Here is a 27,142-nt window from a genome sequence, read left to right on the forward strand (position 1 = left end):
GGCAACCGCGAGGCTGATGTGTCCTCCGGTGAAAATGAGTTTGGCACCCCTGGCACAGGGAAAGGACCTTGGGATGGGTCGCAGCGCCGGCACAGCCCCCACGGGACATGGAAACCCTTTGGAAAACCTCAGCTCCTTACCCTGACGACGTTGCCTTTGTCCGGTGTGTCCTGCAGGCCTTCCCGGCTCCCTGGGAGACTCCACCGAGACTGCTGCCTGCTCCCCATCGGCTTCTCTGGGCTTTCCTGAAGACCTGCACGGGATGGTGGTAGGTGCTTAGACATCTCCATCCCCCTTGGCCTCTCCAGCTCCTTTGAGTATTTTAACAGATTTAAATGTCTCTTTTTATGTCTGATCTTACGCACGAATTTGCCTTTTTCCATTGGATTCAGATATACGGGGGATGCAGGTTTTGGTCTTATTTTTGTATCTGCCTTCTCATCTTTTTCTCTCTCTTTCTCAAAACTGTTTTTATTTCACTTCCTGTGATGCTTACCTCTTTGCTATTTAGTGCTTAATACGAACTCTTGAGGACTGGGGAGTGGAAAATCATAAATGATAGGAGCAGAAATGCCTGCAAGAGTTTCAGGAAAAATGTTTGTTGCTTAGTTTTGATGGTAAATTGCCATAAAACAATATCCAGGCAGAGTGGAGAGTTGGCTTTTTTCCAAAAGCTAGCCTTTAAAAATTATAAACCTTCACCTGGAAAGTAATATACTTTTCAAACATTACCAGTTTTTACCTTACTCTTTTCACTGGGTGCCTGGCTTAAGTGGAAAAGCGGAAAAATCTCTTTCAAATGGGCATTAAAAAAATACTATTATACTCACTGAAAGAAATCAGTGGGGAAACATCCCTATTATTTTCTATTTAATTCTGAAAACTGGTCTCATTCCACTAACCCCAGAGGTCCCAGGTGAGTCAGGGCCAGCTCTCCATTTCTCATAACATCCAAAATAGCCTTATTCAAGCTACTACCTGTAGGGATTTTACCTTTGGAAAGGATTTGTCAGATGCCTGACACACTGAGCAGGGATGAGAGATGGCAGACAGCTCTGCTCGCAACCCCAGCCTTGCTAAAACCATGGAGAAAATTAATGAGCTGCTTCATAATCTTTTTCCCCACCCTTATGCGATGGGTGATGATAATTTCACTTGCTGGGAAAAGGGCAAAACCAGGAAAAAATATCTCCCCACAGCAATCGGGGAAGAGTTTTATGAGACTGTAAATTTTAGTGTGGAAGAGGGAATGGAAAAAAGAGAAGAGATTTAATTATTGGTTCACAATTAATTTTAAACAGCTTGGGATTCGCCTTCTAAACTCTCCCATAATACTGAAACAAGGCAATAAATCATCAGGTGGTATATTTAGAAGTGACCAACATAAATAACCCTTTATGAAGGCAGGGAATCAATCCTAAAAATTCAGTGCCACAGTAATCAGTAGAAAGAAGGAGGCACAGAGAGCTCGAGCGAGCCTGTGATATTTTAAAGCAGGGATGAGGGACGTTATCAGGCAAGTGTCCTTGCAGCCTGGGCTTTCATCCATGCAGCCGCTCACCCCAAGGAGCAGCTGAAACATCAGGAAAGACCTTGGATGAGGTTCCTGCAGAACTTCATCGAAGCCAAACCTCCCCCGCAAAACAGCCTGAGATCAACCAATTTTGCAGAAAATATTTCAGCAGGAGTCTCTGAAGGTCCCTGGAAGCCGGGACAGACGGTGCTCGTTGTCAGTGCCCATTGCTGCCAAGCTCCTTCAGCAGAAGGACACGTCCATGCATTGCCAGGGTGCTGCTGACCCTGCACTATGCCCTTGAGCCAAGAAGAGGTTCAAGTTCACCTCCGGAGAGGTGGCTCAGGAGGAGATGTGATGCTCTCCCTCCTAGTTTGTTCCCAGGTTCTCCAGAGATGGTCAGGCAAATCTCAGCCGGCAGCACCTCCAGCCCCAGGGAAGGTGCCTTTCTGCAGGGTGGCTGGCAGAATATCTGTGGATACAACTTTCTAAAAATTCCCCGTCACTAATCGTGCTCTGCAGTGAGGCGGCTGGAGTGTCAATGTGCTGCTCGCATTAATGATGGGCTGAGCATCCCCAACCTAGCCTGGGGCTTCCTCACCTGTCCCAAGCCTCACTCCGTGGTTCCAGCACACCCAAGCACTGGCAAAGCTCGTCTCATCTCATCCTGGCAGCAGGAGCAACACCAGCAACAGGCAGACACCTTTGGGTGATTTATAACAGTGCAGTAACAGGCTTGTAGCCATCAAGGTGTCCTGCTAGTGCTGCAAAGGGTTTCACAGACACCATATTTTCTCCTGGGATTTTAATTACTCCCATTTTATGGGACTCGCATAGGCATTACAGATAGACAAAGTACTGAGAGGAAATCACTGGTTTAACATTTACCAAAAGGGGATCAGGCAGACTGTGTGCAACATGTGCCGTACAGTCTTTTTTTTTTTTTCCTTATTTAATGTGTCTGTTTTCATAAAGGGCCTCTTTAATAACAATCTCTGTCTCTGCAATGTCCCCCATTTTAATGGCTTTCTCAGCGGACCCAGCTGTGCTTTGGAAGGAGACAAACTTGTTTTTTTGTTTTCTATCACCCAGCAAAATTCAAATTCCTTGCTCAGAGCCCATCAATCACTTTTCAAATAGGAACCAGGGCCTCTTTATCCTACACGCAATCTTTCTTATTTCCTTCTGTTTAAATAAAAGCAATCACCCTTCTCCACGAAACGGTGCTTGATCACATTATCTTATAAACCATGAACTGGAGTTTGCTTCCCCACTGCTAATTCCCCAGGCCTGCTCACCGACAGTGTTCATCACCTCTTATCAGGAACTCCTATTTTTAAGAGAGAAAGAGCATGTTTCCCCATGAAATGCTGTGTCCTGGCATGGAGGAGAGGAACATTATATTTTTTTAACTATTTGTTTTACCCAATATAGTAGTTGAGACAAACCATAAAACCCTTCTCTGCTGGGCTGGGTGCAGGAGCTGCGTGGTGAGCTGGTCCCAGTATGAGTGAGGCAGAAAACAGCTGGAAGCAAATTTGCCCTGATTAGAATATCTCATTAGAACAACTGCTTTGTGGTGCACACACCCCTTCTTCCAAGCAGGGTGGGCAGTGCTGGACATCTGTAAGGGTAAGACCCAGCACTGGCTTGCAAGAGCACGCGAGCACTAGAGATCCACGTGAACTGGCCATGTCCTGTCCCAATATGTTATCGCCAGCTCTGACAGCCACCCCAGGGAGAAAATAACAAAATCACAGAATGTCCCGAGTTGGAAGGGACCCACAGGATCACGGAGTCCAGCTCCTGTCCCTGCACAGGACACCCCACAGGTCACCCCGTGTGTCTGAGGACGTTGTCCAGGCTCTTCTTGAACACTGTCAGGTTGGGGCCGTGACACCTCCCTGGGGAGCTTGTCACAGTGTCCGGCACCTCTGGGGGAAGAACCTTTTCCTCATGTCCAACTGACCCTCCCCTGGCACATGTTCCTGCCATTCCCTGGGCTCTGTCACTGTCACAGAGAGAAGAGCTCAGCCCGGCCCCTCCTGCTCCCCTGCTGAAGCTGCAGCCCCATGAGCTCTGCCCTCAGTCTCCTCCAGGCTGAACAAACCCAGTGACCTTAGCTGCTCCGCATACGGCTTCCCCTCCAAACCTTTCACTGGCTTCGTAGCCTCTTCTGGACAGCTTTATATCCTTTTTATACTGTGGCACCCAGAACTGCACACAGAGCTTCAGGTGAGGCCACACCATAGAATCATAGAATCACTTCAGTTGGAAGAGACCCTCAGGATCATTGAGTCCAACCACAATCTAACCCAACTCTAGCACTGACCCATGTCCCTAAGAACCTCATCTAAACACCTTTTAAACCCCTCCAGGGGTGGTGACTCCACACTGCCCTGGGCAGCCTGTTCCAATGCCCGACAGCCCTTTCCGGGAAGACTTTTTTCTTAATATCCAATCTAAACCTCCCCTGGCACAACTTGAGGCCACTTCCTCTGGTCCTGTCACTTGTTACTTGGGAGAAGAAACCAACACTCTCCATGCTCCAAGCTCCTTTCAGGCAGGTCAGAGATCAGAAGGTCTCCCCTCAGCTCCTGTTCTCCAGCTGAACCCCCAGCTCCCTCAGCCGCTCACAGTGCAGAGCAGAGCAGGACGATCGCCTCCCTCACCCAGCTGGAGATTTCCGCAGACAAGGCATCTCTGATGGGCCAGAAAGGAAGCACAGGAACGGTGCTCTGTTCTTCTTGGGTCCTCCTCCACCTGGGCCAATACACCGTCATGACGGATCATCACCAGCCCACCACTGTCTGCTTGAACACAGTGTCCAGGTCACGGTGGTGGGAGCTGCCAAAGCATTGGAAGGGTGGGTATCCCAGATCCAACCAGCGATGCATCAAGTGCTCCAGCACTGCTGTGTCCCTGGCACCTCCAAGGAGGGAGGAGGACATCCAGGGTGACAACGTGTATCGTAACAGCCCTGTGGGAAAAGTGTCTTCCTTTGCATTTCTTATTAAATACTACCCTTTTTCAGAAAGTCCATTTCTCAGTATTATTCTGAGATTATGATTACTGCCACATTTTATTTTCCTGTTGTCTGCCTGCTATAGGCTTTCCTGAGACCTCCGGCATCAGCAACAGCTTGTAGCAACAAGTACAGCAGGTAAAAGACATTATGCACAAATAATTTCCTATCACCACTCTTCATTATGACCCTTTCATTTAATTGCCTGTTACCTTGTGTTTAAATTACAAGGGGAGTAATAATGTCCTGTTGACTTTCCGTACACAACTTACTTTTTGACCCTATTTATCGTGTCACTACTTTTCTGCTGGAACTAGGAGAGAGATTTTGATCCCTGTTTTTCCCTCTCTTGGCTCCATAGTTGAGCAAATCATTTTGGCATGGAAAAACAGGTTTCTGCTGACTGTAAAGATATTTCTACAAGGTGTTTGCTTTCTCCATTTCTAGCAAAATTTCAAAAAGGAACATTTTAATTAAGGATTAGTATCTGAGCTTCCACTTTCTCTTTCTTCCTTTGAAGGGGATAAATTTTTGAAAATGGCAAGTAGTGGGGAGAAAAAGCCCAAGTGTTTTCCCTGTTCTCTTCTTTCCAGTGGCAAAAGACTATTTAGGTGAAATTTCCTTCCTTCCTTCCTTTCTTTCTTTTTTCCTTTCTTTGTTCCTTCCTTTCTTCCTTCCTTTCTTCCCTTCCTTCCTTCCTTTATTTCTTTCTTTCTTCCTTTCTTTGTTCCCTCCTTTCTTCCTTCCTTTCTTCCCTTCCTTCCTTCCTTTATTTCTTTCTTTCTTCCTTTCTTTGTTCCCTCCTTTCTTTCTTTTCTTCCTTTCTTTTCTTCCTTTCTTTCTTCCTTTCTTTGTTCCCTCCTTTCTTCCTTCCTTTCTTCCCTTCCTTCCTTTATTTCTTTCTTTCTTCCTTTCTTTGTTCCCTCCTTTCTTTCTTTTCTTCCTTTCTTTCTTTCTTCCTTCCTTTCTTCCTTCCTTTCCTTCCTTCCTTTTCAGGATTTGTGTGCTCCATTGCAGGTACATGTACACTCCCAGCATCACCCATCCTGGTTTGGTCCCGTGTTCCTGAGGTCCTCTGTTTTCCTGCTATGTGTGGCTGAGCATCTTTCCTGGGGGAACTGGCACAGAGCAGGGAGGAGCTGGAAGAGGTGGTGGGTATGTTGAGATATGGCTGTGATGCACACCTGAAAACAGGAGTTGCGAGGTGCTCCAGTGTCCAGCTCTTCAGTCACAGCCTCCAGCATCTTGGGGTTGCAAACTGCTGCTGTTGGCCGACTGGGACTGACTGGGGCAGTACTGGGATCAGCAAGAGGGTGAGCAGACCCGGCACTCAGGTCCACTCATGCTTCTTGGTGCTGTGCCACTTCGCCTCTGTGAGGTGGGAGCTGCTGCAGCTGCCCTGATGTAGAACAAAGCGACGCACAGTGCTCCCACCCACAGGGATGCAGGGCCAGTCGACAACTGCAAAATTTGGGATGCAGAGGAAGCTTCTTCTGTCACCCCAGCGCAGGAAAAGCTGACAGAAGAACTGTCCTGTCCTTGCTCATGTGCAAGCTGCTGCTAGCACAGGCTCCCTCTGTTCCTCCTTGGGACTCACCAGGTTCTGCATCCACAGAGCAGGGAGATCACAGCAAAACACCCAGATATTCATTCTATCTTTAATGGGCAATTCTGAAAGAGAAGGAAAGGCCCTGGAGGGCCACAGAAGTGGGAACCACATGCAATGGTCTGATCCTGCACCCTGGTGAGCTTCAGGGTAGCTCCATCCAGCTGCCCGTGGCTCAGACTCTCTAGCCATCCCTTGTACCCCACAAGAATGGCATGGACTTCAACCCAGAAGATGAGACATGGGCAAATATCAGGGCTGTGGTGTCGGATGGCCAAGGGCTATTGGTATGATCACTGCTGTGGGCCAGTTCAGCAAGCGCAGGGAGGCAGAGCCCTTGGCTGGGATCCTTCAGCTGCCAGCCCAATTTCCTTCCCAAGGCTTCACTCTCTGGCTCTGGGGTCTGGACGCAAACTGATGAAGTAGGTGCGAGGCTGGAAAGAGCTGTGCTAGCACTCTGATAGACTAAACAAACAAGGAGAAGTGGTTTTTGACATTCAAGTGTGGCCAAGCTGGCATGGAACTTTCCATTACAGTGCTTTGTTTTGCTGAAGGAAAATGTGACTCCTGCGCAATCAAAAACTTCCAGAGGAGACAGATCAGTTTCTCTTTTTATCTTCAGAAACACCTGACTGGAATATTTTGTGTCAGATGCAGTGATTTCTGTTGAAATTATCACCTTGGGACAACACAGCCCCACAGTCAGCTCACTATGCAATCATTCTGCTCTCACAAATATTGCTATGAACACACTCTTGTCTTCAGGGACAGGATTGGTGCCATCTCTTTACAGGAAGAGAGTGTCTGAGGAGTCTGTGACCAGCTCTGCTTGCATGAAATATGGACCAAGAATTAGCCAGGCAGTCTCGCGTCCCCCTCAGGACACCAGCTCAGCCACCTGTGCACCATTTGTGAGTCCTGCAAAGGGAAGGTGCACAAAAGCGACAGCTCTGCGAAGCAACTGAACAAAACTGGGTAACACGCAGGGCCACAGCTCACACAGACAACGCCTGGTGTAAAGCAGAGGCAGCTTTGTCACATGCTGCCAGCTGCAGACCCGGTCCATGGAGGAGAAAGTAAATTCATGGCACAAAATTTGGGGAAGACACCCGTGGTAGAGCGCGATTGCCATGTTCCCTACGTGTAAATAAATCACTGCTCAGCAGCACAAAAGTCATATTTGTAAAGCACTCACTTCCTTTTCTTCTTCCTAACAAGAAGGTTTTGGCTCGTTCAAAAAAGGCTTTGATTTCCCGGTCATAGAGTCTGCTGAGGTTCTGGGCATAGATCTGGAAAAACAAGACAGACACAAAAATTCCTGGTGTATCTCATCTCTGCATGAACAGTGACCACTTCATAGCTTTTTCTTCAGCTGCTGACTTCAAATGAAAGTCAGTAGATGGCAACTGAAAGAGACCTTTTGGTTTTGGTGTGTAAGAAAGGCAAAAACCAGCAAAAATAATAGAAACCAAGCCACAGTGATATAAAATGAACCATCTCAGTTACTTAACAATGTCCCTAGGCCAAGGACTTTAAGATATTTCTTCCCCAGAACCCTTTAAATAAAGTGGTGTTGAATAACATACAAGATTAACCACATTCTTTTAATGCTTATTACTCTCGTTCAGTAGAGAAATGCTCAGATGAAAGCAAAAAGACCAATCTTTAGCATTTCAGACCTTTTCCTTCAACACAACGTCTACCACCGAGTTCCAGACTGCTTTCTGACAAGCACAGAGGTCCAACAACGTGTGGTCAAGTTGGCCAGACACTCTCCTAGAAGGGCCAAATGCTGGAAGCTTGTGAGTGGTATGGGTTTGGTGAAACCAGGCTCTCATCACAAATTAACCAGTTTGACTAATCTGTTGCTGGTGGATGGTTTTCAATATTTGTTCAGGATTTCAGCCGTACCTTGGGGAGATCACAGAACAGAACTGGGTTGGTGTTCCTCAGCCAGGCCATGAGCGGGGTGTAGGGCACCAGTTCCTCATGGTGGAGACCATGGCTTGGTGCAGACAGCTTGTCTATGGGCTGACCGAGAGCAGGGACCTGAGCATTACCCTAAAGCAGGAGAAATGGCAGAAAGAGTCGAATAAAATATAACCTTGAAAAGCTATGGAAAATAATTGCGTGATCACCCTTGAATGTCCACTTCTGACTTTGCTTGAGAAGCGAATTTAAAGGGTAAAGTGGAGCGTGCATGATCACTTCCAACTCTAGTTTTAATCCCATATCATGAGAACAATGGCAAGCCTAGAGGAACGAGCTGGCCAATCAGTAATACATGGGATACTCCCGCTAAGCACACTGGACAGGAGAAGACACAGGAGAAAAGCTCATTGCTCAGGAGCACCGAGCACCAGGAGGTGGGGATGCCTGGGGGGGATGCAGAGGAGAGGAAGGATGCTGCACAGCTGATGCAGCACATCTGCCAGGGCCACCGCAGAATCAGAGTTGTGTAGGTGGGATGGGAGCCTGGCAGGTTCAGAGCAGGTCCAGGTGGAGCAGCTCGCTCAGGGATGTGTCCAGTCTGAGCCTGAAAAGCTCCAAGGATGGAAATCCCACAGTTCTCTCTCAGCTCCCTGCCAGTCACATCCCTTCCCAAAGTCAATGCTTGAAAGTAAATGCTAAAGTTTTAAGGAAATAACAATCAAGATTTGGGAGTCACTCCTTTTCCCCTCATGAAGTGAAATCTAGAAGAACAACATTTTCCTTTCAGATTTCTACCCGCAGAGATATTGTCCACCCTATCTTTCACATTGCAAGACAAGCACTTGAAAACGTTGATCAAAGGATCAAGGGATTGACTTTTATCCTGGGATTTTATGTTACAAACAGACCACCACAACCATCCCTGAAGTAAAACAAGAACATCTAAAGCAAAAATCTTCAGCACTAAGCAATTTTTAACATGACCAGAGGATTAATGACTGTCACGGGAGGGAATGTGGTAGCCTGACACAGAATTGTGCTGGATTTCTTCGTAATACCAGTAAAACTAACCAGAGGGCTGTGGACCAAGGGCAGGGGGAAGGCATGTGAAAAGACCTCTTTGAGGAGACACTTTTGGAGAATCTTCTTACGGTGGCAGCCCCTATACTGCTGGTACCAGAATATTCAAATCTCCCAGGATTTTGAGCTGCCACATGAAGAGCAAAACCCACCTGCAGCTTGAAGATGTTCATAATGTGACCGATGAATGAGTTTTCAAAGTTCTGCTTGAGTGTTTCAAACATGATCAGCTGCTCAGCCACAGCCTGCAGTTTCCGGTAACCTTGAGGAAAAAAAGAGAAGGTATCATGGTATGGAGCAGCACGAGCTGTCATGGCTGCAGACCAACACCACTCAGCACACTGGCCAATAAAACAGGTCTTCAAGGAGTACGTTCCAGGCTAAATATTACCACCTAAAAGCCAACAAAGGGAAAAAAGGTTTTCTGTGGTACCACCAGCTCCTTCCCAAACTGTAAGAGGTGTTGTACACAGGTGGCAGACAGCAGTGCTTTATGTCCAGGTATTTAGAGGAATTGTATAGATGCTTGCCATAAGTTTGCCTCAACTTTAATGTAAACTGGACCAGTCGATGCCTGAGTCCAGAGGGAGGTGCCTGCAGACGTGCTGTGGTGTGTGGATGCCCCAGATCACCATTTGCAACACAACTTGGATTTCTCTAGGAATGGAGACAATCCTCCACCAGCTACTTTTCTCCAAGGATGTTCACCAGCAATGTTATGTTGGCTTTTCCAACCCTGCTTGTTTGTGCTTCTAGGTGAAGCTGCTGAAGACTTTGAAAGCTTCAGTGATATCTCCAGAAGTAAGCTGACCCTGCCAGCCTGTTTCGCCAGCTCGCAGCTCCGGGTGTGCTGCAGGAAAATAGTGTCTGTAGCTTTGCACCGTACGCCCTGGGTACCCCCAGGTCAGTGCTGCTGCTTAGCTTCCCAAATACATGCCTGCCTTCAGTTTCTTTTTTACTGTGCCCCAGGCAGGCTGCAGGGCTGCCCAGCGAGCATGTGAGCTAATTCCTTGCTTCACAAGTTCAGGGGCACCTGCAGAGGCCGGGCAGCATAAGATGGTGCTGGGTGGTAGATGAGCCGGTGGCTTTGCTACCTGCAGACATAAATCTCTGCTTGCAACTCACCGGGCTGTATCAGGATGTTCATGCAGGCAGACAAAGCCTCTGCTGCAGCAATGCAGGCTTTCACTCTGCTGGGGCTGGAAAGATCTGCCCGGCTCAAGGCATCACAGTGTTCCTTGCTGAGGTCGAGGTGGGTCTAAAAAGAAAGCCACAAAAACACAAGTACAAGCACATCCAGCTTCTCATCTCTTCTCAATCTACCCAGAAGTCTGCTGGCTTGAAATAGCCAAGTGCCACCTTCAGCTGCCAGGCTGCATGTGTCTCTCAAGAAGACCATGCTCCCCTATCCCCACTAAAACCAAAGGTCTACACATTAACAACTGCAGCAGTTCCAGAGGAAGCCCTGGGAAACCTCAGCACAAGTTTCCAAAGGGCCAGCGCCTCTGGGATCGCTACTGGTGGCAAAGTGATAAGGAGGAGAAAGAAAAAGCAAAGGAAACTGCAGCCTCAGTTACTCAAAAATGAAAAGGTCTATGACAGGTCACCATAAGCAACGGAAGTGAGGATTAGCAGCACAGTTCTTGCATTTATGGTATGTTATGTTTGTAAATAATTTGCTTTCCCATATTCCCCAAGCTGATCAAGAGTCTTTCCACTGGCTGTGTTGTCCTCTGCGCTGGTGTCTCTGTGGCTTGAGGTACTGCAGAGAAAAGCTTCTTGCTCCACAATGGATGCTTGTGTATTCCTGGGTAATGATTATTGGCTATTGAAATTACTATTATCTACTAGCAAGAGCTGTTTTCCCTAGTGCAAAGATACAAACTGAGAGCCACCAAGCGAACGGAGGAAGAAAGCAACTACCCTCAGTGACAATTCCTTCCCTCAAGAAACCCCACGAACCAGGCATAGGGATGCCTGGAATTTGAAGGCACAAGTCTGGGAGGATCTCAGTGCTTTGGACTGCTCCAGTAGCCTCTGATCGTATAAGAAGAAGTCCCAAAGCTGATAGTGAAAGGCAGAGCACAGCATCCCAAGTGAAAGGCTGCAGAGCTGTGTTTGGAAGGTCCTTGGCTAATCATTTGAGGTTAATCTCTCCCATGAGAAGGACTTTCAGGGACCCCTCTTACAACCCTGGACCACAGTGAGGGAACCACACATCGTGTCTGCTGCTGGTCTACCTGTAGTCCATCCCAGCTGTGTAGCCATCCCTATATTATCATTTCAACAAAGTCCCATATGTCTAAGTCAGCACAGCTCTGTAGCCTTTGCAGATAGACAATAGTTCTCAGAGTGTTTGATGCTCACTGCAAGTTTTTTCTAATAAATTCAAGAGGCTGAAGATTTGTCTTTGCAAATCCACATACCGTTAGGAAGAGGATCTCATCCATCAGTCTTGTCTTGTTGGAAAGTACGTGGTGTAGCAAGGAGTTTTCACGGTGGATGTGGTCCATCTGCTGCTTCACGCTTCCCAGTAACTCATCGTAGGTCTGCAAGGTCTCCTCCACTCTGTTCACCTCTACCAGGGCCTCGTCAATAGAGCTCATCAGCTGTGTCACCTGCTTCTCAGAAGAGATGATGGCTCTAAGGTTGGCCTGTGAAATGAAGAAACAGAGAGCTTTAGCAGTGTAGCAGGGACTGGTCACCACCATCTCAGAGTCAAATATGCTGACCTTCGCGGTCCCCAGTCGAAGCAGAAACCCTGTCATTACAACATGCCGTTATAATTGCAGCCGTCCTGCATCACTACCTGCAGAAGGTCAATGTCTTATCTTTGCACTTGGCTAAACTCTCCATCAGCAACCATCTGCAAGTGCCAAGCACCAGGGCAAAACAAAACCCTTCCCTGAGCAAGGTGTATGCTCAGAGGACTTTCATCTGCCACAGCAAAGAGGTTGCTGCAGAGTGTCTGGGCAAATCCAACCACGAGCAGAACACAGTCTTTGTAGGTTTAGAGAGGGTACCAAGCCCTGCTGGCTTCTGCACCCCACTTTTCCCTCTGTGCACTGGGAAAGTCTCAACTAGACACTGCACAGAGTCTCCCAACCTCAATCCCCACAACTGGTAAAGTTCCCTGAGGACCTAGGTGTCCATCCCATAACACTTGTAAGGAAACATGCCAACTTTGAGGCACTGGCCATTTCTGACTGGTTTTAATGCATTTATGCAGACCATGGCCCTGCCAAGTGCCTGTCACACCACATTTAACACAGCTCCGGGCATTGCCACTGCTGCCAGGGTGTTACCCAGCTGAGCTGCTCTGGTAGTGGAATTAATAAACAGTTAAATCATGCATGAGACGTGCACATATATATGTCTCTAATATGGCAACTGAAGGCACAATTTACCTCGGGATTTCTCAGGCATTTGTTTTGATGGGTGGTAGAGATGTAACGGCGTGTTAATCGCTGCTGACAAGCTCTGCTAGAGATTAAGTGCTTCCAAATGTTAATTGTATCGTTTTCAGGGCCTATGTACCATGCAGGACACCAAAGAAAACAATCAACAGACACAGGCCTAGGAGGCATGAGGCTTCCAGACCGCTATTTTTCTCTCCAGTAATAAAGCTTTTGAGGAAGTTTGTCTTTTCTGATTTTCATTTACCTGACATCTTTTTCATTAAGTGAAGAAGAGCAACAGAAGGATCTGCATCCCCCTGTATGTCCCATGCCCGGCTCTCCGGTGGGAAACAACAGGAGGCAGAGAAGCAAACTCTTGTCGACCCAAGTCAGGTTGCTGGGGCTTTGCCCTACCCTGTGCTCCAAATTACAAATGTGTCTGAAAGGCAAGCAGAGGCTGAACGTCTACAATCTCCGTGTTAAGGACTTTCTCTTCTTTGCGTTCCACCTGCATTGCTGTCAGGATAAAGATGAGCTGGCATCTCCAGCTCTAAAGGTGCTACATGCAGGATGAGATGCTAGAGCAGCACGGAGATGCTCCTGAAACGTGTGAGAGCCACTGTGCAACACACACCTGGACCGTGCGGCTTCGGTCTCGCTGGCAAAGCCTGGATTGCATTCTCCTGTGACAAATGCAGTGCCCTTTCCAGAATGCATGGGAGAAAGGACTATAGGGGGCGGCTTCAGATGTTGGCAGTTTTACAAAGGATCTAGAAAAGTCAGAGGAATTCTGTAGAGAAGAAATACTTGATATTACAGCACACACGGCAAAGCATGCCTCTCCAAGGTTGGGATGCAACTACCCCACTGCAAAGTGATGCAGCTGTCCCAGGAGGAGCCCGGCGGTGCCAGGGCAAGCAGAGGTTTCCCCCGCCAGCAGGCACAGCAGCCGCGTTCGAAGCAGGGATCACTAATGCACACAGATACTCGTCTCCAAAAGCACCAACAACACTGAGCAAATGCTCCTTATTGCCCAGAGCCCAACCAGCCTGCACGGGCCAGCACATGGGACCTGGGCAGGAGCAAACACCCCCCTCCCCAGACTGCTGCTTCCCAGCCACATGGCCACAGGCTCTGCCCGCAGCTTCACTTTTTATTAAATGTTCCTAAATTACAGCCATAAACCTCCCACAAGCCTGTCACTGTCGCGCCTTCAGATTGTCTTATTAGGGCTTAACAGACCCACAGGGTTTTGCCTGTAGCAAAGCATCACCGGTGACATTGGCGGGACAACTGTGGGCTCAAAGGGCTCTCCGGAGAATCACCGCTCGCGTCAGGGTAATAACTCTCCCGCTGGAGATGGCACAAAGCTGCCGGGAGCTGCCTGCATTTCAGCAGGCGCTGGGATCCTGCAAGGACATCGGAATACCAATGTAAAAATCAGAGCTGGCGGCCTCCCAGCTGTCCTGGCCGTGCTTTCCTTCCCTCCCGAGCAGATAAGCACTTTCTTGCTGTTGGTGCAGTGTTTCGCAATCCCCAGAAGAGATGGGTTAGCAGAGGGTGGTGAGTATTGTGAGCAGAGGACAAGGTGTCGTCACCGGGATGTAAGGAAAAACATTTAAATATATGCATGTGCTAGTCTAACTTGTTGGTATTAATAACACTTAATATCATAGATTAAACCTTAGAATTAGAAACATCTCATTAATTAATTTGTATTAGCAATAAGTGACATTTATTCATTAGAGGGCATTAAAATTATGTATTCAACAGCGCCTTTCATCTCAAAGAACTTAATAGAGATTTATTAGTTACTCTCGTAGGGTATTTTACAGTGGGGAAACAGTTGCAAAGTGCCTGCACAGCAAGAGCAGACCTCGGGAGTCTGGTCTTCCAGATTAACTATTAAGTTTCCTAGCGTAATAAGTCATATATAAATACAACTTGGGACTACAGCAAATACTGGAGCTGAAGTAGGTTGGATTTAGCGTTTGTGGTTTCTCATATGTTTTAGGATATTTTCTTTGGCTTTTTTTTCCCCCTTTGTTCTTTGGTTATCTACCCATAAAATCCTAGCACCAGATATATTAGCATAAGATAATAAGATAGCTGCTTCGAGCATTTATTTTGCTCCAGCACTCAAAGAAACAAGTTATCCTCTGCAGAAATGCAATAAAATACAGAAACTCTGATAAAGTAAATAAAGCTCACTAGTCTGAAAATAATGCGTGCCTTCTTCATTGGCCCTTTCTACTACAGTTTATCTTTTGCTTTTTATCTCCTTCCAGCTCAGTTTCATTTTTTCCTCTTCTCTTTCTTCCTCGCTGCTGCTTTTCCTTCTGCAGGGATCGTTGTTGGCTTTTTTGTTTTCTTCCAGGCATCCCTGCCTGTCAGACCACCCTTTCTGCTCTGCATCACCCTCCACTTTTTGCATGCACACTCATCGCTTCTGTCCCTTACTCAACAGGTTTTTATGCTTCCTACCCAGCTTTTCTCTGTTCTTCCCTTCCAGAGGTAACTAATGTGCTCATGCACATGTTTGGTGTTTTGTTTGGTTGGTTGTTTTTTTAAAAAAAACAGAGAGAGAAATAACAGGAATTGTTGAGGTATCTGTGACAGACCTCATGGCAACGTGGCAGGACACATCCCCATCGCTTCTGCGTGTCCTGCATGCAGATGGCCACATTGGGCCAGGTTCTCCATGGGTTCCAGACCTGGCTGTGGATTTCGCAGGAGCCTGGGGATCTCTCGGTGTCCTGAGGTGTCTCTCAAGCTCAACCTCCCCATGGGACATCTGGCCCCATGCAGACAGGAAGGGGAAGACACGCAGTGTGGACATCATCACCACATTTTGCCCTTGGGGCAGTTCCTGTAAATCTTTTCCAGATGTGGTTAAGGCTGTGGGGTTGCTCAAGATTGCTGCTGATCACTGACCTGGCTGAGGGCACAGCTTGTAGCCCCAGCAGTAAGACAAATTTCCTCTGTGCTGTTGACTGCGGAAATTATGGTCCTCATGCACACGGCATGGGACCCAGAGACCTTCTGCACAATGCAAAGGAGCTGCCAGAGCTCCCCAGGCTCAACCACCTCCCTCAGTCAGCCCCAGAGCACCCCACTTAATTTTTCTCTGCAGTTAAACCCTTACCCACCCCTGCACTGCCTCCAGAAACGATAATCTCTCACAGCTACATGTCCACATGCAGCTGGGCTTCGTGTCCTCCTCTGCAGCTGAGGCTGTGCCACTATTTTGCTTTATTCCTTTGCAGAACTGACAGTGGGCTTCGTGTGTCCTGAGTTGGTCAGTCACAATGCTCATCAGAGGGACACCACCTCAAGCCGATATCTAAGGGTGGTTAAGCACGTTAGATGCCATTAATAGCACAACACCAAGATTATTTGCTCTCAGATCACGTGCTCCCAGCAAATTAAAGAGCTGCCGATGCCCAGAGACTCAGTCCAGGGCCCGTACATGCCTGGCACCTTCTTTTCAGGTGAGTCACAGCCCTTGGCCCCCTTACCTCATCCAGCACTTGGAGATCATTGCTCAACTGCTCTGCAAAGGCCACAGAGTTGTTCACAAGGGGCTCGTACTCCTCCATCAGCTTCAACACATCAGCAGCTTCCTTTGGTGTCATCTCCTGGTACACACTGAGCTCCTCCTGGATCTCCATCTCTGCAGTGTCCTTCCTGTCTTCTTGGGGCCTTTGTATCCCTGCACGGACAGGAGGAGACATGGAGATGACCAAAGCTTTCTACCTATGTCATTTTATTAGCCCTGCTAATATCAGCCCCAGGGGTTCCATTGAGTCCAAGTGACATGAGCCCAGCGGTCTGAGTCTGCTCGTCAGTTAGAATAAGATCACGGCATGGAGCAAAGAAAGATGTGGATAGGATGAAGGGTCAGCTTTGTAAGAGAGACAAAATGGGCATTTGAAACGTAATTTGAGCTCTGGTGGTGTTTTTACTTGCTCATCTCCCTAAGACTATATGATGGGGCACGTTGATATATTTGTTATACAAAGCCAAGACAAATTTCAGAGATGAACAGGCTTCTTTTGATCAAATATGCTGATAGTCATGTATTGTAGAGTAAAATACGTATTTATATCTATATATATCTGTATTTATTGATAAACTACTGGGAAACCTTACCAGGCAAGCAGCCAGTCTCCCCCTGGGCTGATGTTACCAACACTTTACTGCTCATCTTGCCCAGCTCAGAGTGCAGATAGCATCTCTGAAGACAGGATAAACTGTCCATCTATTTTTCTTCCCAGCCTAGTGCTGTGTCTTCATGACAAGGGTCCACGGATAAATCAGGTAGCTGTGCCCCTAGATACGCAACACATGGATCCTCCCGCTTCCCTCTTACTGGTACCCACCTCCGCCTCTCCTATCATCCACATTCACTGAAATTTATTCACCTCCTGTTCCCAAAGTGATGATGCAAAAAACCCAAACCACTGTAAGTGTGACAAGGAAACTAATTACCTTCTGCTGCACAGGAGGGGACATTCACAAATGTGATAGAGCTGGCAAGGAATCGGTGGTTCAGCTTCCACAAGCACCTGATAAAGGTTTTCTTCTCATCAAAGCTGCTAGTGGTCCACTTGTAAACCTTATCGAACTGCAGATCAAAATCCAGGCTTGCCTAGATGCCAACAGTTAATTACCACATCAATTAGACATCACTTGGCACACCACATACACTCAGCACAGGTTTGCAGCACATTTCAATTGCAGGCACTGAATGTTGTGAAAACATCTTGTGCACTGGGAGGAAAAACACCTTCTGGTTGCACCTTTATGCTGCAGTTTCAAGCTTTGGGGCTTTAAGGGGCCCCAGGAATCCACATTGCGAGTGGAGACTAGCACGGGGCTTAGGTGTCAGAGGAGAGAGCTCTGCCTGCACCAGCAGCTCGGTCCCTTCAACCAGGGGGGTGATGCTGAAGCTCCCTGAGACCACCTAGCAAAAATCCTGACTGGCACATACTGGGAAGGTGACCCCAGGGACGCCAGTGCTACTGGCCACATCATGCCAGTGACTAGACTGGTTCTGGTGGAGCTACACAGGTATAGTTAGACTCAGATCTGATGAAGGGCTAAAAGGGGCTATTGCTCCCAACCTTCCCACAACACCTGATGTGATGGACACCAACTTTACCATGCCCGAGGTAACTGTTGTCACAAGTTTGATGTGAAGTCTTTCAATCGATTAATTCCCTGACAAGCTCTCTATTTCCAAGCTGGCAGCAGGCAACTCCTCTGGTTAAGAGCAAATACTTGTGTTTCCTTCCTGCAGATACAGACATCTCTCCCTGAACTTATGCTGCTATCCCAAAGCAACTGGGTAGGATTTGAAAGGTATGTCCACAGAACTTGGTGAATAATTGTAGGCATGATAAAAGCACTGAAAATAAAGGACGTTCAGCAATTCTGACACTAGAAATGGACATCAGGATGCCCATAGTGGGTCAGACCAAGCAATCAACCAGTCTCAGTGTCCCGATCCAGCAAACTGATTTCTTGTCAGATTATATAAACCCCTCACCTTTTACTGCAAGTTTTGGGGGATGAACACTGATGAATTTTGACAGTGACCAGTGGCAGATGCTTGGGAGAAAAAGCATTGAAAGGCAAGTCCAGAGTTATATTGCCTTCAGGTTTCCCTGGCAGCCTCCAGCAGCTTGCTGAGCCGGGGGTTGTATCCACAGCGCTGTGTTTAACAGCCCTTGAAGGACCTAAAGTCCCTGATTTCCTCTAATGGTTTTTTTAACTTATTCATAGGGTTGGCATCTACAGCATCCTGTGGCAATAAGCTCTGCAGTGTAATGACGTGCTGAATGGGAAAGCTCGAATCAACTGGAGTTAAGTATTTGGGGTAAGACCAGCTCCGACCCTGCCTCCCACTGCAGATATTCCCATCTGCAGTCCTCATCCAACCTGAAACCTCAAACCTCCCTTCACTCAAAACTGGAAACACCCAGAAAAAAAAAACAGAAACAGGCTTCCAGAAGCTCAGTCCTGAAACCGCCTTAGCAGCACTGTGGTATCACACATGCTTCACCTGGCGTTTCCCAGTGGCCCCAGTTCCTGGAAAAGGAAGGTCACCTGAGATAACAGGAGCATGGACTGGAAAAAAAGCACCCCTCCCATTTCCCCATGTGGTTTTCATCCGCATAAGTGTCAAGATCTCTACGTCTATCTACGCCGAAAGGATGTAGTCTCATGAAGGGGGAACTCCAGCCACAGAAGCCTTAGTTTTTGCAACTAACTGGTATATAGGTGGAGAGCGTAAGGGAGGTTGCTGAACTAGAAACATCCCACAGAAAGAAACTCCTTCCTGCACCATCTCATTAGCTCTGCGGCACAGCCTGATCTCATCTTCTGAAGAACTTGGAAGCTGCACTTATAATTATTGATACTAATCATCATCACAGACACAGAGTTTATGAAGATTGATGCAGCCCTACAACACTTTGAGGGTTGCTTTCTGAACACCTTGAAGCAATACATCACACCCCCGCAGTGCTTTGCAGGCTTGGTAGCAGCCCCTGCAACGGCACAGAGCAGCGATGTCTGGGGGAGGAATTTATAGCACACGTGGTTTATAGCACGCCTTACGAGGAGCTATTAAAGCAGGGAGGCATCCGTTAATTGCTTCATAAATATTAATATTGTTTTGGTCAAGGGAGCTGTAGCTTTAAGCACTGCTGGACTTGCAGCATCAGTACTTTGCTGGTGCTGGGGAACAGAGGGCTTCCCAGTGCCCGAACAATCCCCTGCCGTGTGTGCTGAACATTGACTCAATAGCTGGGGTTTGGCTGTAGGTGATGCTATCATAGAATCGCAGGCTAATAGAATCATTTTGGTTGGAAGAGACCCTCAAGACCATCAAGTCCAACCATTAACCCAACATTGTCAGTAAACGATGTCCCTGAGAGCCTCATCTCCGTCTGTCCAACCCCTCCAGGGACGGTGACTCCACCACTGCCCTGGGCAGCCTGTTCCAATGCCCGATAGCCCTTTCTAGGAAGAAATTTTCCCCAATATCAAGTCTAAACCTCCCCTGGCGCAACTTGAGGCCGTTTCCTCTGGTCCTGGCGCTTGTTCCTGGGGAGCAGAGCCCGACCCCCCCTGGCTCCAAGCTCCTTTCAGGCAGGTCAGAGATCAGAAGGTCTCCCCTCAGCTCCTGTTCTCCAGCTGAACCCCCAGCTCCCTCAGCCGCTCCCATCACACTTGTGCTCCAGCCCCTCCCCAGCTCCGTTCCCTTCTCTCAACTCGCTCCAGCACCTCTTGTTTTGATTGCCATGGACCTGCCAAACCACGCAACAGAGAGGGATTGTGCTGACTTGAGCTCTGGGCTGAACTGCAGAGCTTGCTTTGTGCTGGGGTCTCCATGGTGGGACCCTGAGAGATGTCAACATGTCCTGGCAGCACCCTACTGCTTCAGCCTCTCCTCTGCCTGGGGACCTTGTGCAGCAGCTTCAGCTGGTGAGTAGATCCCATTTTAGGAATGATATGGACAATTCTGGCTACGTGTGCATTCAAGAAAGATGAGTTCACCCTGGAAGAGGCAAGGAAGGGGGCTCCAGGCCTGATGAAGAGAGAAGTTGTAAGACTAAGATGTAAGTCTGCTTAGCCTGCCAGAAGGAAGGTTAACTGGGGAGTTGACTGCAACCTAAAAATATATTTGCAAAGGAGAAGAGCTGTCTAACCTAAAGGACAACGATGGGGACAGGCTGAGAGTTGTAAGAGGGCTTTAGCCATTGGGACAACTAAGTTCTCCATTTGCCTCCCAGTAGGGGGAGGTTGAAAAATACACTAATATTTCAAGAGAAAGTATGATCAGTTTATCTTGTTGGGATGGCAAATGAGGGGGAAAGGACTGAAAATCCTGGAAGTATCTTCTAATCCTAAATCCTCAGGAAATGAAACAGTTTAGAACACTTGATGGTGACAGGCTCATCTTCTGAAGGAAATCTCAGGCAGGATGAAAGCATGTATTTCCTTGTCTACAGGAAAATGTAAGACAATGAGATATCAGTTCAGTTCTACCCACAGGATCGAGATGCCCTACAAAACTGCAATTGTGATTTTCCTTTCAGACATGCTGTGCAGATGTACTTTATTTGTCCTGGATGCAGAACTGGAAAGCTGTTCTTTTTCTCATTTATTTCTATGCTAGTGAAAACCCAGGCACCTTGCCAAAGCCCCTGGAACAGTCACATTAATAAAAAAACCTAATAATAACAACTTTAACAACACTCTGCAAGCCCCAGCAGCAGAAAGGGAATATCTTGTCCATGCTTGCTTTCCCAAAAACCTTAATGTCACCCTAAAAGTGCAGACTCACACTGACTCCAGCTCTCTGTAATCCTTCTTTCAGTAAATGCCTCCATTTAATCTTTAAATACCCTATGCAAATGTCTGTCAAGAAGCTTTGTCAACATGGATCGACAGATGGGCCTGTCAACGTGTTCTGCAAATGCTGGAGACCTGACAAGAGTGGTGCTTTGCAGCCCATCTCTCCAGCCTCTGCAGGTTGCTGCAAAGAGCTTTGAGAGGTCCTCTACCTGAGGAATACTGAGAGTTTGACCACTGATTTTAATGGAAGCTGTGTCCATGCAGCAGTCACTCACTCACTGCTCACCCTGGTCAGGGATTTGGCCAGCCTGACATTTCCTAACTTAGGGACGGATCACTCGGGGGGGAGAAAAATCACTCCAGCCTCAGCATCCTGGGCACAGGCATCTGCCTGGAAGGGATGAGGGAAACAAGAAGTCCAAAAGCACTGATGTAGGATGGAGGAACCAAAAGTCTATGCAACCCACGCCTGAGATCTCCAGCCAACTGAACAAGTGCAAATTTTTTTGTTTCATAGTCCAGGGAGGGACCTCCGTTCACCACACCCTAGGAAACAGCTCTGAGGGAAGGCAGAGGGCTTTTACGTTTTTTAAATGATCATTGTTTTCTCCAAGTTAGTATCATTCAGGCTGGTTCAGTCCTACATTAGAAATCACACACAACCCTCACCCACTGCTCTTCCCACCATCTAAACATATGGCCTGAGCTCCAGAGCACCCAAATTCCCCTGTGGATCTTGGCTTGTGTTTCTCTAACTTCATATACATATCTCTTCCCCACGATCAGTTCTGCCCTTTGCCACTGTCATGGTTTAATCAGAGCTAGCAATACAACCACACAGCCACTCACTCACCCCCTCCTCCACTCCCCCCTTAAGAGGGGAGAGAATCAAAAGGGAAGTGAGAAACTTGGATTGAGATAAACACAGTTTAATAAAATAACAAAATACTAACACACTACTAGTAAATATATATATAAAATAGAAATAAAAGATACTCAAGCCAATTCCTCACGAACACGCTGAGTAGCCAGTCCTAGGAAACAGCCCAGTCCCAGCGTCTGATCCCAAAGAGAGAGGAGAGAGGGAAAAGGCAGAAAAGCCCAGAGGCCTCTGCAGGATGGCAAAAGGCCAGGCTAAACATCCCAGCCAAACTTCCCAGCTACCCCCAGAGAGAGAGAGAGAGAGATAGCAGAAGAGCAGCGCAAAAAGGGGTGAGAAACCTGAAAGCCCCACTCTTAAATCCAAAGCATGACCCCAATAGGATGGAATACTCTCATTGATCAGTCTGGATGTCAGTCAAGCTCTGCCCCATTTCTGCCCCCCTTCCTCAATGCAGAAGGCAAAGCCCTCAGAGTGTCCTTGGCTCTCAGACTAGAGTAATTAAAAACATTAACTCTGTGCTGGCGTGTTATCTGCTTGTTCTCAAACTAAGTCCAAATAATGAAGATGCTAGCTATGGAAAAGAAAGGTTTCTAATTGCATGAAGAAAATGAACCCATTTTCAGTCAAACCAGCACAGCCACAGAAGGAAAAATCAGTCCTACCTGACTGAGAGTCTTGCCGTCTACCAGCTTCAGCTCTGCTAAAGGCCACCTGTAGGCTATCTTGTATTGCTCTCCTCGGTCTACCTTGACCTTCACCAGAAATGGCTGCATTGGTCTAAAGGCATCCACTGAGGAGGAGAGACAAGGGAAGGTTAAAAAAATTTAAAAAAATTTTTTAAAAAGGCAAACAAACAACAACAACAAAACAACCCACAAGATTATTGTTAGCCTAGTACACAACAGTTCGGTGTGAGTGGGCAGCTACAGACAGACACACAGACGGTGATTTTGCATTGTGGCTGTATGGAGAGATGCTACAGGGTTTCTACTGACTTTCTTCTTTTTTGAGTATTTACATATGGGAAGTGACCTCTGGGGTCTAATCCAGAGTACTTTGAAGTCTATGGAGAGATTCCCAATCATTTCAATGAGTTTTAAACCAAGCCATTGTGCTCTACACAAGGTATAAGAAACATTTCCACAATATCCAAATGCAACAGGAACAGAGCGCCCTAGTGCAATAAGATTTATGATAGTTACATCCCGTACTGCTGGCCCTACAAGAAGGTCCAAAAGTACCACATAATTTCACTGATATTCACACTAACAGATCCCATCAAAAATCAGTTCCAATGCCAATTATCTTACAGTCAGCTCTTGGTTAACCTGGGAGGTGCTCACTGTACGTCATTCTGGCTGTTCTAATTTTGATGAGCTAGATGCCTCCAAAAAGGAGGCATGGACATGGGGGTGATAACTCACGTATTTTAAATACTACTTGTAGGGTGGATCCCTGGAGATATTCCTCTTGCCTCCACTGACTACAGAGGGAATTGAAGCACATCATTTAGGTCAAACACTGTGGCCTAGGCTGTCAGAAAATAATCTTGTAACAGGTGACTATGCTGTCTAGAAACTTATTGGCAGGAAAGTCTCTCCTCTGTAAGTTTGTGAGGAAAAAAAATCTGTGCTAACAACTTCTTAGGAGATGGAAAATTCCCGAAGCACTTGCACCTTTCAATCCTCATCAAATAGCTACATATTCCTGAAACGTCTGGGTACTGTCAAAACTCTCACCAAAACTATGGAGAGACAGAATGAGGCTGTAATGCTGTGTCGTGTTAGAATGGTTTGTTGCTGACCTCTAATGACAGTTTTGATGCAAATGGTAAAAAAAAATAATAATAATAATCTTGCATTGGTGAAGGGGGCAATCCTGCAGATCCCAACTCTCTCTAGCCAGTTAAAGATCATCCAACGTTCAAGAGGGAACTTGTGCTCTTGTTGCCAGTTCTTGACATACTATACGGACATGGCACATCTCCTATCTTTGGATTAAGATTTCCTTCATCTAATCTTAAAATACAGCATTCCAAGTAGTCGTCCTGTCTCTTCTCTCAAGTTAGGAAAAGAGCCATCAGAGGCCAAAGTCTCTGACTAGAGTTGTAAGAAACTTTCCTGGGTTTGCAACTCAACCTGTCTCCCAGATCCCCAGGGTTCTCACCCACGACACAGAGAATGGACATTTTCTTCTTCTTCCCTGTCTTCCAGACACGAACGGTTTCCAGCAGCCTCTTTTTCTGTGGGTTGAACAAATCTTTTTCCAGCGAGCTCCAAAGAGAAGCCATGGTGGTACCCAAACACCAAACAGCAAGTGTTCCTGCCTGTGCCTCCACTGATGCTCACGGTCCCATGGGCGGCACAGCACCTCCTGCAAAACACAAACAGGCTGGAGATATGATCCACACGCAAGCTCCTGGCACACCAGTAAAATGCCTCCTCCTCACACTGATTTCATCTCTGTTGTCTTGCAGACAGCATGAGTGTTAAGGAATTTTTGTAGACTCAAGGTCAGAAGGGCCTTTTACAATAAGCTGGTCTGAATTCCTGCCTAGTGCAAGCAGGACACACTAGTGGAACCAGCCTAATAAGGGTACAATAAATCTTTCCTGATTTCTTCAAAAAAACCCCATCCTTTTGGTTCCAACTCAGCATAGTGTCTTGAGCAACAAGACCATGTCCATGGGCAGGAGAAACATGTTGACAGCTACAAGTAAACTATTGCCTGATGATTTTTGTTGGCCCACGTTGTTTCAGCACTTACAGCTCAAGAAATCACTCTCCTGGGTCACAAACTTCTACCAGCTCTTCCTTCCTCCTCAGCTAACAGCTCTGGGATTCCCCACGCCCTCCTCGGTCTCCCAAAATACTCATTTCTGGAGAAATAGCAGAGGGAGAGGGGCCTCAGGTCACCACTGCTTCCCCCTCCTCTTCTCTCCCCTGTCCCCCTCCCATGGGTCCCACTTTGGTCCCCCTGCAGCTGTGCAGACCTGGGCAGATGCTTCTCCAAAACAGCTGCCCCAGGTCCCTAAGGGCTCGGACCCACGAGCAGCAGAGGGAAAATACCCTATGCAGAGTGTGAAAGTGCTCACAGGTTTCACATGTTTGCCAACTCATTAGCAAATCGATATTAAGAGCCAGCAGATGCTAAACTCTCAAGGACATCCTCACCCTCCCATTCTTTCGAGCTTCCCTGGCTCCAAGCTAATCAGCTAATTAACCTGAAAGGAGAAGGGGGTAACACAGAGGGGATGGGAAGCCCAGGTGCAGTGTCAGTCACAGGGGTTGAGCTCTTCGTGCTGACCTGCCAATTTGTATTTGCTGGCTACGTGCTGCGAGCAAGCACACCATGGAAAAATCTGTGCACCCATGCCTGACATCTCCAGCCAACTGAGCAAGTGCAAATTTTTTGGTTTCATAGTCTAACAGGAAGCAAACCTCAACTTTTCTCCCCTTCATTTTGCTTCTTTAACCGAATGTGCTTCTCCGCAGCCCGAGAATGGCTGCCATGTGCATGAATAAAAGTAATCTAAGGAAATCGCAGCATCCAGCTTTAAACCATGGCAGCATCTCATGATGTTTTGCAAGAGTAACATGACCACCACTTTACAGACAAGGAAGGTGCAGTAAGAAAGCAACCCAATCGAGAGGATATCTCCTGGCTGCCTCCTTAAAAAGCAATGCTCAGAGCACCACGGGGGCTCAAATACAGATGCCACAGGAGAGTCCTGCCTCCGAGACCACCGACCACAACCAGTTGAAAGCTCAGGCAAGCTCAGCTCAGTGCTAGGCTCAAACCAGATGACTTGATTCAGTTTGAGGTATTGAAACATACTGATTCAGGTCAACCCAGTGCAAGAAGAAAAGGGTTTGTTTAAATTATCTTAACAGGAGCAGTGGTTTTAGCAAGAATACATTGCATGCTCACAAACTGGGTTTTGGGTTGGTTTTGGTTTGTTTAATTTTTTTAATCCACAAATTCCTAACAGAAACTTCTCACACATCGTCCTGGTCAGATCTAAGACTCATGGAGTTAGATTTCCTCTGTAAGTCAAACCAGATTATGGCAGTTCATGTCCTGTATAAACACTCAGAAACAACCTGCAGTTATATTACAGCCTTTGATCTAAGTGGTGAGGGAATAAGCAAAGTGGCTACAACTAAAAGGTGGCATTTAATGCAAATGTTTGAGTAAGTATTAGGGATAAATAAAAATATAGTCTGCAGAAAAATAATAATATTTAGAACACTCACTTCTAATGTTTTGTAAGAGAAATTCGTTGTTACTGAATTTTACTGGTTGCTCTGCAATGAACCGAAATAAACAAACAAAACCTTCAACATCTGCTTCCCCATAGCGATGGGGCTTTCAGCTCAGTCACATAGTTAACAAGCTTGAAATCACATCCACAATTATTTAAACTCTTTCTACCACGGCTGTGAAAAAAAAAAAAAAATTACTGCTAAAATGATTCTTTCATCATAGCATCTCTTTGAATGCAGTCCCTCACCGGGTTATCTTGGTTTCTCCATCCCTGTCAGCTTGTCAGTCTCTAATGGCATCCACCTCCAGAGGCGGGCAGGACGGCAGCCCGGAGACCCAACCATTTATTCCCGCTATTGCTTTCCAACTCGCTAATACATTTATAATAACACTCGAGCAACAGCTACAGCAAAATGATTGAAAGCCCAGGTAATAGAGGGCTCACTGCTCCCTGATAAGTTAATGCAGAAAGCGCAGTTCTTTCCACAAATGTAATTGAAAAGCTGTCTCTGGCAGAGCGAGTTAACCCCCCCATTTTCTGTAAGACTTAAAGATCTCAGTGAAACCTTCCTGAAATTTTCACAGAGGTGGACAGCACCCGTCCAGACAGCTGGCAGCAAGGAAGAGCACATTAGTGAAAGGAAGAGCATTCAAAGACTTTACCAGCCACGTCTTGCTGAGGATAAATTGCGGGATTTCAGTCGCAAGAAGCCTTAGAACAGGAAACAGGTTGCTGGTAAAATGAAAGCTTTAAGAGAAAAACAGGAAGCCTGAAGAACCTAAGAGAAGCCCGTGAGCCGCCGGCTTGAGGTCAGGGCAGGAAATCCCTGGTGCAAACGCTGCAGAGACCAGGTGCAGCCGAGAGCAAACACCGTGTCAGAGCAGCTGGAGATGAAGCAGGTTTTGACTAAAAGCAAAGCAAAGTACATTTGCCCACCATTTCCTCTTTGTCTTGTTAAGGAGAGTCAAAGTGCTGAAGGGAGAGCAACTGTGGTTTGACCTCTAGTCAGATGCTGTCTCCTTGGTCATCCTCCTTTATAAAAAGGGTCTCAGAAACCTACAAGGGATTTAG

General features: G+C 47.0%; 1 protein-coding gene across 1 annotated transcript in view; it reads right to left on the reverse strand.

Annotated features, from left to right (window-relative positions):
• LOC135993485 (exocyst complex component 1-like) overlaps positions 1-24,109 on the reverse strand; it is a 31,932-nt gene extending 7,823 nt beyond the window's left edge. Inside the window, exons 1-10 of the mRNA XM_065643395.1 lie at positions 23,971-24,109; positions 22,467-22,594; positions 17,046-17,205; positions 16,073-16,266; positions 11,583-11,810; positions 10,282-10,414; positions 9,309-9,418; positions 8,056-8,205; positions 7,340-7,433; positions 141-253 (exon numbers count right to left, since the gene is read on the reverse strand). Of these exons, the coding sequence (XP_065499467.1) occupies positions 141-253; positions 7,340-7,433; positions 8,056-8,205; positions 9,309-9,418; positions 10,282-10,414; positions 11,583-11,810; positions 16,073-16,266; positions 17,046-17,205; positions 22,467-22,594; positions 23,971-24,094 (1,434 nt within the window). The 5' untranslated portion in view covers positions 24,095-24,109. The remainder of the gene's footprint in view (positions 1-140; positions 254-7,339; positions 7,434-8,055; positions 8,206-9,308; positions 9,419-10,281; positions 10,415-11,582; positions 11,811-16,072; positions 16,267-17,045; positions 17,206-22,466; positions 22,595-23,970) is intronic.
• Between the last annotated feature and the right edge of the window lie 3,033 nt (positions 24,110-27,142).

Source organism: Caloenas nicobarica, chromosome 12 (genome assembly GCF_036013445.1).
Source record: "Caloenas nicobarica isolate bCalNic1 chromosome 12, bCalNic1.hap1, whole genome shotgun sequence".
Lineage (NCBI taxonomy): Eukaryota > Metazoa > Chordata > Aves > Columbiformes > Columbidae > Caloenas > Caloenas nicobarica.